General features: G+C 36.1%; 1 protein-coding gene across 6 annotated transcripts in view; it reads right to left on the minus strand.

Annotated features, from left to right (window-relative positions):
- LOC145266997 (tyrosine-protein kinase Fer-like) overlaps positions 1-12,424 on the minus strand; it is a 306,724-nt gene that overhangs the window by 8,042 nt on the left and 286,258 nt on the right. For all 6 annotated transcript variants that reach the window (XM_080122897.1, XM_080122896.1, XM_080122895.1 and 3 more), the window contains 2 exons: positions 7,955-8,078; positions 3,402-3,553 (listed from right to left, as the gene is read on the minus strand). In XM_080122897.1, the coding sequence (XP_079979023.1) occupies positions 3,402-3,553; positions 7,955-8,078 (276 nt within the window). The remainder of the gene's footprint in view (positions 1-3,401; positions 3,554-7,954; positions 8,079-12,424) is intronic.

Here is a 12,424-nt window from a genome sequence, read left to right on the forward strand (position 1 = left end):
CGGAACACTTTATTTAATCTACGAGGGTAGCATGCTCTCGTTCTGTCATGGGTAAAAGTCCTAAGTAATTCACAATTGCATTTTGAATCTCCAACCTCCAGAAGAGTGTAACTTAGAACTGAATTTTACTAAGCACTTTATCCAGTAATCTATGGGTCCTTGCGGACAATTTTAGAATTTTAAGAGCCGCAAACCTATTTTTGCTTTTAAGATGTACATTATTACAACTTATCACTAGACATCAACATTTACAATAGATTATTGCAATATAAAAATAAAGTTGCGTTGCATAATGACTAACGATTTTTGTCAGAGTTTTAATAACTGCATAATGTTCTTTCCAACATTTAAACTCTGAATGGGTGACTGGTGTACTTGCATAGTTGTGAGCAAGGTCGATTAATCTTGCTTTTAAATACATTACTTTAATTTCAGAGACTGGCGAAAGTTTCTCTGCTTAGGTATTAAGAATTTCAAATTCAGAAAATGCCTCTTCCTGTTTAACACCGGGCAATGGAATGCAAAATTTCTAAGTTCAGAAGGAGATAAATCATGGGAGGATAGGTTTAGGATGTTCTTGCCAATATTTGAGTTGGTGATACACCCAAATTTTTTACATATTAAATGTTGCAATTTATTGTTGAATTTAAGAACTAGTTTTTTTATGACCATGTTCTTGTAAAATTGCAATACAATGTGCGAACTTAATTTTGTCACAGCACAAAAGAATGCTCACAACTCCATAATTGTACATTTCTAGGTTTATACTTTTCTAAATTTAATGCTGATTTATCAAAAAAAATTTATGAATAAAATACCGGGTTTTGAATAAGTCCTGTTACATTTTTATTTTTATAAATTCATGTATTATTATTGATTGTAACTAACATTTGAGTACGTCTAATTAATACTTATATATTGCAGATACAATATTGACTCCTGAGAAAATCCTAAATTATAAGTACAACCCAATGGAAGGAAAAAGAAATGAAATCTCCGTTTTGCTGCGCGCGGGTCGCAAACAAACTGACATTGCAAAGCTATTAAACGTCAATAGAATGACTGTCTATCGTGTTGCCCAACGTCTGAATAACTCGGAGACCCTCAAGGATCGACCTCGATCAGGAAAGCCTCAAAAAATTAGGCGTGGAACCATCAAAAAGGCCTTTGAAAATGATCCTGAGCTGAAAATGACAAGACTGGCACAAAAGATGAAGATTTCTGTATCCACAGTGTCCAGGGTGGTCAAGAGCATTGGAGGAAAGAGTCTAAGACGTTCCAAGAAACCCCTCTTGAGTGCTGCAATGATTCATAAACGTCTGGAGAGGAGCACCCGCCTGTTGAATGACTTAAAGAGCCACGGGAATCGTATCCTTATTTTCTCCGATGAGAAAACATTCACTGTCGATCCAGTCTTCAACAGGCAGAACAACCGGGTCGTAAGCTTTGGGAATGATGTCTCTAACCACAAGAGAGTGTCAACCACCAAGCATCCAGCATCTGTCATGATGCTTGGGGTCGTAGCATCCAATGGGGAGAAGATGCCCCCGGTGTGGTTTGAACAGGGATACAGGCTAACCTCCGCTGTTTACAAAGACATTTTGGAAACTAAAGTTCTTCCATGGGTTAAAAAGATTACCAAGAAAGCAGATTACGTGTTCCAGCAGGATGGCGCACCCGCACACACCGCCAAAATTGCGCAGAACTGGTTAGAGACTAACATGAGCTTCTGGCCCAAAGACTTTTGGCCTCCACAGTCGCCAGATTTGAACCCCCCTTGATTTCAGTGTGTGGGCGCATATTGAGGCAAGCGCCTGTAAGACCCGCCACAGTAACACAAATGAGCTGAAAGCCTCTGTGAACCGAGCATGGGCGTCCATGAAGAAGGACTACGTCAGGAAGGCCAGTAAGAGTTTCTGACCTCGGTTGGAACGTGTCATTGCCGCCAAAGGTGGCCACATTGAATGATATGATGCCTTGTATACTAATAAATCATTGTGTAACCAAACTTGTTTAATTCTACCCAAAATGACGTACCAGGCTTAATTTGAATAGGAAAATCTACAATGTAACAGGACTTATTCAAAACCCGGTAGTAATAGTGTATGTCCTCCATTTATCTTATTTAAAATAAAATAAGCCACATGTGCGTGGTCCTCCTTTTGTGCTGCGAGATGACGCCACAAAAAATAGTGACGAAATGATTGAATGTGAGAAGTGTGAAGGTTGGGTTAATCCTAAAAACAAATATTACTTCCGTCATAGTTAAAAATTAAGTAATTTGATTTGAACTTATCACATTTTTCGCTCTTTTCACTTCAATCATGCCGAATTCCAGTGTAAATGGATAATGGTGCAGTTTCAGGCCTTAACACATGTATATTTGAGTTGATCGTGTAAAACCACTATATAGTCAGACATATCAAGTTTTTGTTGCGAGATATGAAAAAAGAGCCACAAAAAAAAGGCGTTTTTAGTGCTAAAAGTCCCTGGAGACGCGAACCAGAATTTTGCCAGAGTCACCCATATTGGATTTATATTAAGAACAACGGCCTCAGCATTTTGGCTAAGTTTAAGAAAAATCTAATGGATGAATCAAAAGTTATGAGGCAAAATGTGTCATTTTTGGCCATTTTGGGGCATTTTCGACCTCTTTTGAGGTCCTATAGACGCAACGAGAATTTTTGCAAAATTATTTTTTTACTGTGCACATCTATTTAATGAAATACAATTTGTGTCAAAATTTCAGGAAAAACTAATGGACGGTTATCTGGCAATGGTCCGGACTAACGGACACAAGGACAGACGCACAGATGCCACTGAAAACATAGGTCCCTCTTCGATAAATTGGGAGACCAAAAAGCGAAGTTACAACCAGGACATAGAATCGAAAATGCTTTCATTCATGATTTTTAGATAAATTAGCATTAAATTTAGAAAGGTTTAAAGACAATACGCGTTTAAATACAGTAGTTATCCAATATTTTGGTTTCGATTGATGGCACCCAAGTTATATTACTGTTTATAACTTTTGAAATCACTACTGCATATTGGGTACAATATAATAATAAATAAAGAACTGGCTTTATAATAATAAATATGAAATCTGCATAAATTAAAATATCATATTTAAACGTATCTTACAACCAGACAATGTCAGGTGGCGTGTCAGTATTATTTAGAACTAGAAGGACCGGTTAACCGGCGTTGCCCAGTGAAAGCTTCTCCCCTTCTTCACAAAAAAGTAAACTATGGTTGTTGATAACCTGTAGGTTTGAATCTGAAAAAAAAAAAAAAAGGCAAATAATTGAATACGAATAATCAATCCTCATCTCAAAAATTCAGAACTTGTTTCTTGTTGTTATAAAAAAAAAAAAAAAAAAAAAAAAAAGAGGACAAACCATAATTCAAAGCTTCCGGCGCCGTCCACTTGATCGGAATCTGTTTCATACCATCTGAGACGACGTACATTTCCTCTTCTCGAGACATTCCAAAATCGGAGATTTTAATGACGTTGTTTTCACCAACCAAACAATTTCGGGCGGCTAAATCTCTAGAGAAAAAAAAAAAAATGTAAAACAATGAGGAAAAAAAATAATCAAACAAAAACAAAACGCTTTTTTTTTTTCTTTCTATTGTAGTCCTGTAAAAGTTCCTATTTACAATGTCCTTCTACACCAGGGTCGTTTTTTTAACATGAAGACCTGTAAGAGTTTGAAAGAAAGACACGACTCACTATTTAATAGAAACAATATATACAGGGTGGAACAATTAAAATGTCGCCCTAGAAAATACTTGATTCCATTTCTATTTGATGAAAATCAGTTTTCTTTGCTGCAGACCTTCTACTAGCAATACACATGGCCATTAAAACGCTTTGGATAATCACAGATTTCAAGGGGTTTCTGCTAAAATAGTCATATTTTAAAAACCAAAGCACTTTAAGTCTTCAAAATACCACCGTTTTGTTCAGAAATGAATATACTATCAAATGAATTAGTAAATAATAACATACATTATATATTTTTAGAGTTTTAAGCAAATAAAGTGATAAAAATGTGAACATCATAAAACAGCATTTTCGGTAAGATTTTGTAACGACCCCCCCCCCCCCGATTTCTAAACATTCGTACCGTGTTTCTGTGAAGAATTTTTTAATGAAATTTGGAAATTAGCCAAAAGAGATGTCATTTTTAATAATTTCGAGTGTCCAAAATTCATTTGACGACTTGTTTTTTTGTTGTGTTAAAAAAAAAGATTTCAAAATGATGAGTATTGAAAGTTTTGAAAAAATTTTCTTCGGACACTCACTATCAAATAAAACAATCTTTTTACTATGTTTATTCGTTAAAAAGATGATTGGACAGTGTTTTCTCTAGTGGTACGTAGCAATTTAAAAAGATAATATCTGAAAAAAATCGTTATGAATTTGAATCAAGACTTCTGTAGTATATAGTAGATAGTAGCAGCAGCAGCGATAACATGGCGTAAACAGACGTTTTGTTTTTGTTGTTTATTTTTATTTCAAATCGATTTTTTTTTTTCAATTGGAAATCTGGTTATAAAAAAAAATTCTTACATGTTTAGTTAGAGCTATTTTATTTTGTTATCAACCATACAAATATTTTTAAAAATTGCGTTGTAGTAAATTTTAAAATATTTTAGCAAGTGAAAATATGAACTATCATTGTTTTGGTTCACGTGTACGAACGGTACACACACTTCTAATTTTCGTCCCTTAAAAAATGTTTTCAGTGAATTATTATCGAATGGAAACTAATCTACCCGATTATTAAAAAATAAAAAAATCAATATTTAAATATTTGTAGGAGGTGCTCAGTTAAAAAATAAAAACGGTAGGAAAAGACATGAAATGTATTTAAAAATCAAAATAACATTAATTCAAAATTTTTAATAATTTGTCAGCTTTAGCAAAAAACTTGTTTCTTTTTTTATATTTAAATAGAATTTAAATACTTGATATTTTTCCAAGCATCATGTTTTCTGGTAGAGGGACGTCACTTTTTTAAATAACATTTATTTTTGTCTGTCATAATTCTTGCAAAGTTTCACAATTGGTATCAAACACCCTCAAAAAAAAAAAAAAACTAGCTTAATTCTATGTCTAATCCTAGGTACGAGTGGCAAGCCTCCTCCTAAAACCTGTAGCCTTAACAATAACGCTAAGTACAGAGCTCCCCACTAAACAAACTTCCTCTGTGAGCTCATATAAGCGAAAAAAAAAAAAAAAAAAGCATAAAAAACGTTTAAGAAAGTGCACATGATTAATCTCCCATAAAAAAATAAATTGGTCAACTGTCCTAAAACGCTATCATCGTCTTGAAATGGTGAATTATTTTACATTTATGTAAAACCAACCCCCATTCTAAATTCTAAAGTTGTTTTTGTTTTGTTTCTATCAAGTCTTCAGGATGTTTACACATAATTTTCCTTAGCCCTATCATTAACCCAAAGTCAGAGTGGCAACCTTCCCACCTTCTCATAATTGCACAAAGACCCTCTTAAAACCATGCACAACTGCCTTTTAGAAAACAAACAAACAAACAAACAAAAAAACACCCAGGATTTATATATCATAGGAAAAAGGGGGGGGGGTAACTGCCCTAAAACGCTTGAATGATTCAAAATGGGAAATCATTTTACATTAAATTCTAAAATAATTTTTGTTTATCTTTTAAAGTTTTTCAAGTTGTTCACATGCAATTGTCTATAAAGGTAGAACCACATGTTTTGGAGAGGTGGTCAGATGGGGGAGGGGTAGCAGAAGGTATTAATCTACAATAATACCAAAGAAATATTGCAATATATTCATTTTTAACCAATCCTAGATTTCGATTTCAGTTTTTGGCACGTAAAATGCATTACAACTAAACTTTGAGTTCTCTAACTTCTTTTCTTTTAATGAATACATGGCATTTTTAAGCAATCGCAGCATATTTATGTGCATTTACTGCAGATTATTTGGAAACCATTCATTTCTGGAGATTTTCACTAGCATATGGAGATCCCTTGCACAAAAATACACTTACATGGCAAATTTCATTGCTTAGTCTTGTGTTTTAACAAAGATATAGCATTTTTACTGAAAAAGTAGTGCAAAACATGTGACAAAACGCATATGGTTTTAAAGAGGGGAAAATATCCAAACACGCAGGGCATAAAAATAGTCATAACTTCCTTAATTTTAATTGAATTTAAAAAATTTAAAAAGATTCTTTCTTAGCTTATCAAGCTCTTTCTATATATACCAATATTGAAATATTTTAAGCCATTTGATTTTTTTATGTGGATTGCTACTTTTACTAGTTAGCCAGTTTTGTAAAAATCTCAAGAGCGATAGAAGTCGTTTATGATGTCTGAAAGTAATAATGTCAAACAAGCGAGTTTGGAGATGCACCGCTGTACAGCTCATACTCTGTACCAATCCAATTTATGACAACAGAACCATTGCCGGCATCCTCAAAATGCAAATCCAGATGGTTCAATGCTTGAGGGTGTGCTCAGTGTGCTGAAAACAAAGTTTCCAGCCACAATTATAATCTTTGCTATGATTTCAAGTGAGGGCCACATCATGCCACCTCACATCTTCAAAGTCAGCTTGAAAGTCAACACCAAAGTGTACCTGGATGTGCTGAAGAGTGTACTGATCCCCTAGTGCAATCAGGTAGTCACTGGCAGACCTTGCGTGTAGCAGCAGGACTCAGCGTTGGCCCATAAGTGCAAAGAGACCCAAGTTTGGCTTCAGATGGAGTGCTATAACTTTGTACCATTCTCTCACTGCACCCACTCCTTCTCCGACCTGAACCTGCTGGAACACTGTTCATACGTTGAGAACATCACCAACATGACCTCCCACAACACCAAAGCCAGCCTGATCGCCAACATCTGCCAAGTATTTGCCAAACTCCTACCAGTGCTTGTGGAAAAGGCATGCTCCCAGTTCTGGACCCATACTGAGGCAGTGATTACAGCTGAAGGCGGCTACATTGAATAGATGTCAGCTCTACTACATAATCAAGTTACCTGAATTAGTTTTTTCAATAAAAGTTTTAAAATAAAGCCGTAGTGTTGTTTTTTTATTTTTTTTAAGGCAACAACTTTATCGTTCCATTTTGTAAATTAATACAAGAGTACGTTTATACATCAGTACAACTGCCAAGTGTGCAGAACCACTGCGTTAATGTTGAGACATATTTTCCTAGACTTGTTGGATAGCCGGTTGGAATATATTTTAAACAAAATCCATCATCTCATTCCAATCTCTTTCATTCTCTTTTCAAGGTTTTCAACGATTTTTATTTGCGTTATTTTGATTTATTTTATCTTCCATATTTCTTTCAGCTCTCGTGTATTTGCTTCACGTTAGCATTGTATTGTATTTTTGTTCTTCCTATGTGATCATTTAACATTAAATTTATATGCTAATCCAATAGTAAGTGAAAGAGATTGTAGGGTGAACACCAGTGATGGGACTATTCCAATATTTTTTCTGGGGAATGCCGACAGGGCTTCTCAGGCACTTTTTGCCGATCAGAGTGCCCCTCCTTGTGAGCGCTGTGATTTCTCAATCCCACTTTCTGACTCTGGTGTCACAGTTCTTGCAGTGGGAGAATAACTAAAAAATATATATATAACGCTTTGAAAATAATATGTGGAAAAACCCTAGGAGCCCCTTTCATCAATAAACTCATCAAGAAATAAAAAAATAAATAAATTATCACGTAAGAGCAAATACTCGGGGATATATGAGTAAATAAACAAAAGTGAATGGGAATTTGCACAAAATATATTTACAATAATATAAAAAATATGTACAACTGAGATAGACGGGGTATGGAACAGAAGTCGATGAAACCATGTAGGAAGTGTCTGCTGAAAAACTTAGTGTCAAGAATATCCATATATTGTGGGGATGAAGTGGGGGTGTCCTTACCTGTGTATACAATTTTTTTCTTCCAAAAAATCCATGCCAGCGGCTGCGTTTTCACACATCAACACAAGTTGCTGCCTCGTCTGCTGCCGACCGGATTTCCGGAGAAAAAGCAACAAGGATCCGCCTGCAAAGAAGAGGGAGCACAGTAGTGCCAAGAAAACGGTAAAGTAATACTAAAAAACCTGCATACATATTAATTATTTAACATTTACACCTATGACCCATGGCAGCACTTTTAAGGGCATCAGTTAAACCGAGCTGAAAGGGAAAAGATAACGAAATACCAAGATCTTATGAACGACACAAAAAGAAATTGGAATCTTAGGAAGATCTCTATCATTCCAGTTATTATAGAAGCAAGTGGGCTCATGAAAAAGAATTTCAAAAAGTTACCTAATATACCCGGTGAACCAAGTGCAAGAGAGATCCAAACAATTGCACTTAAAGGAACAGACAGACTCTTAAAAAGATCTCTCAGTTGGAATATCTGGTTGGTTGTTTTTGTTTTATGGCATATCAACCCTTTTCAGGTATTTTAATGCCGAATCCAGAGATTTTGAAGAAAATTTTTTTTATAGAATATATATATATATATTTTTTTTTTTTTCAAGTCGGTTTCTATTTAAACCATAGTTGGGACCCTAACAGGTACTACCACTCCGGGTCAGAGTGGACCTGAGAGCAATGGCAATTAAAGGATAGCTCCCCACTCCCCAAAGCCCGCAAGCTGGGGCCTCACCATTGGATATAGTTTAAGGTCATATCAAGGACCTGGAATATCTGAATTAGCGGATGAATATTTGGCATCCGGTAGGACGCTCCATCCCCAGCTTGAACAAGCTGATATAAAAAAAAAAAAAGAGGACTTGAATGCCTGCTAAACACCACTCTCGGGCGTCTTCGGTCTTTTTATACAGGAGACTGTCAGAAGTGAACCATGACAAAATATTTTTTTAAAAATATAAAAAAAATCTGCCAGCTCCTTAAGCCATTCCGTATGTCCTCTGGGTTGTGTACAGGGTGATATGCGGAATTCAAATAATACGAATCTAGGGATGTGGCTGTATATGCTGGAGATAGGGGGCCAGGACCATTTTTTTTTATCAAAGCCTGATGACTGTTCCTGGTTGGCTTCTATCATAGCTGTGTTACGTACCGGTGGCAATTAACATAACTCAAAGAAGGAGCATATATGCTAGGGAATAACCAATTACTAAGTAGACCTAATTAAATTCCGTCCAAATTCCAGAATCTGACAAGATACACCTGAAGAAGGTTGGAGGTTACATCGGCCGAAACATTGTAAAAATCACACTCAAGATGAGAACAATAGTCCGACGAATCCAAATAATACGAATAACCAATCCCCATCAAAAAAATTCAGAAACGACATCCCAAGATGTTTGGCAAGTCGTCATGCAGAGCACTCTTTCCTATGATACAGTTTTAGCTAAAGGTCTTTCAGCAATTTTGTTCTGTGCTGCACGAGCTGTTATGCTTAAAACAGAAGAGATTTGCGAAAATGGTTTTTCTATAAATGAACGATTCCTCTCCAACTTCTCCTACGCTTGTTAATGAATGCACACATTAACTTCAAGCTTTTGTTAACGTATTAGCAAAGAATGCAAAGCAGATAGGATTAGAAATAAACCTAGAGAAAACAGAATGTATGTCTACAGCTAAATCATTGTTTAACCTAAACATGACTTTTCACAGCAAACCCATCAAACAAGTCATCCAATTCATTTATTTACAGCATAAACTGACTTTCTTCAGTGATCACGAGATGACATTGAAACACAGAATTGGGCTGGGTTGGGCAGCTTTTCCAAAAACACAAATCAAAAAGAGTGCCTGTAACTGTTACAGTAAAAGTTTATTTAATTTATGTCCTTCCAGTAGTTTTATATGACATTGATTGCATCACATGACTAAACAACTAGCCAATCATAGTGAGGTGTTTTCAAATCATGTGATACATTTTCATTAGGGGACATCACCTAATCAAAAAAAAAAAAAAAAAAAAAACATCCACCCTCCATCAAACTACTTCCCTACCCTGTCTATCCGACAAAATCAAAAGTAAAACCCTTAAACTTTTTCACCATGTCAAACGATCAACCACTGGCCTTTCAAAGTTATGCTTTGAGGGTATATTAGAAGGTAAAAGAGGCAGAGGAAAGCCAAGGAGAAGATGAAGAGAAAATGTTTTTGACTGGACATCTCTCAACAGTTGGGCGTCCATCAACCAACTTGCTCCAGATCGGAAAGAATGGTGAAAAATAAGTCATATGGGTTCGCAATTCGCACCAAGCGGAAGATGTGACTCATGATGATAAAGATCTTTTAAACACTCCGGGGCAGTGCCAGATCTGGACAGCTTTTTAAATAAATGCAACTTTGTGTGTGTGTGTGTGTGTGTGTGTGTGTGTGTGTGTGTGTTCATTCCTTATAGACTCCGAAATGGCCGAATAGATTTTCTTTAAAATCTACAGAACTTTAGTGTATAAGTCTGGGAGTGATCTTAGTTAAGTTTGTCTCAGAATACCCTCGATAATTACCAATAATCAAAACTGTTATTTTAATTTATCTATTATTGGTAAAGCTATTTTTTTTCATGTCATCAATTAGCAACAATGATAGGACAACAAGCTGTGAAAATTCTACTGTGGGTAAGTTGATAGCATGTTTTTTTTTTGTATGACGTGGTCTGTAGGTTCAAACCTGCACATAAATTTCTTAAAGTTTTTTTTTTTATTAACTAGAAAGAAGTTTATATAAAATAATTTTATAAAAGAAATAGTAGGTTCTCTACAGTGCAATATAGAATAACATATTTTAGACTAAGTTACTGCACAGAGGCATGTGAAGCTTCCTCCCGGGCGATTTCATGGATTTCGATGACAATAAAAAATATAGGAGTGTGAAATATTCATTGATCATCATTCAATCCCGAGCAACATTGGGTCTCCCTGCTAGTACAGTATAATAATAATAATGAAATCATTGTGTAGCGTGTACTACAAAAAAATGTTGGTCTAATTCAAAGGATAATGTACAAAATTTTGGGAAGCAAAAAATGTTTTAAAGGTTGTAGTGTCTCGGCAGAAACAACCGATACAGTTTGTTGCTTGCTTTAGTAATTCTGAAGGTTGTGCTGTTTACCGACTTTGTAGGCATGATCACGTGTGTTGAACAGATCTACACGTGACACACACATCTGGTGGGAGGAAAGAGAATGAGATTGGACGCATTTTGTCGTAAGAGAAAGAATAGGACACACATCTGGCGTGAGAAAAAAATGAAACGCACACACACATCTGGCACGGGAGAGAACGAAATGCACACACAATCGTGTGTGACAGATGTGACAAACACATCTGATATGAAAGAGAGACATATGTATACATCTGGTGTGAGAGTGATTTAAACATACACATTTTTTTTAAATTATGTTTTTAGATTTTTGTTACAATATAGTCACTGCTTATCAAGAGGCGACTTTAGAACAAGGGTTAATACCATGATGATCAGTAATGGTGGAAATGGCATTTTGTTTTGCAGACAAGCAGTTCTAGGAAAGAAACTATTCATGCAATTCTCGTTTAGTTTTAGCATAAAAGAAACTGATGATAGTGGTTGTAGCTAGTCGTGTGTTTGTCGCAAATGCTTTACAAGGGACGGGGGGGGACCATGGAGTGAGGCTCAGTCAAGCAACTGCCATGAAAATAACGGTAGAGCAGAGAGAGGGTCACAAAGTCTCTTCTATGAGAAAGAGATAGCAAAGAAGAAAAAGACCGTCGGCCACTAGATTTCAAAGTCAGTTTTGAACCCTATCCCAGGCAGGAAAGGATGCTCTGAGTAGCTTCTCCCCATCCGTACTCCATCTTGGCTCTTATACAGGTAGAGGACTGCATCGACAGAGAGATACCTACTAAAACAGTACAATTTACTGGCGGTCCTGGCTACAAATTTGATGTATGTGTTTCATTTCAAATTAGGAGTGAAGGTCAGTTCAAGAAACTTGTCAAAGCAGGGAGTTTCTTTGACACAGGAGCCATTTTTTTTTTTTTTTACAAGGTGGCCACCACTTATCAAGGCCCGGAAGCCACTCAGGGATAAGGGTTATTGTACCTATTTACTATGCCTCCCCACAGGACAGAGTTAGACACCAGGGTTGTTTTTTAATGTGGAGAAAAGGTACAAAAATAAAAATTGTCTCAGTCGTGAAGGATTTCTCCTCCACCGAAAGAGAACAAGAAACAGAAGTGCAGCACCCGAAGAACAGATACTACACTTCGATCTTGTACCGAATATTGTAAGTACAGTACGTTAGTGTGGATATTTAAAGTGTCTACTTAAGGGGGCGGTTCATCAGGAATTTGTTTACATTGGACTTGAAGACATCCAAGTTGTAGTCAGGAAGGAAGCAGGCAGACGGAACAGAGTTCCACAGGCGTGTAGTTCTAA

The sequence above is a fragment of the Euprymna scolopes genome, chromosome 42 (genome assembly GCF_053919585.1).
Source record: "Euprymna scolopes isolate OS-2025 chromosome 42, ASM5391958v1, whole genome shotgun sequence".
Taxonomy (NCBI): domain Eukaryota; kingdom Metazoa; phylum Mollusca; class Cephalopoda; order Sepiida; family Sepiolidae; genus Euprymna; species Euprymna scolopes.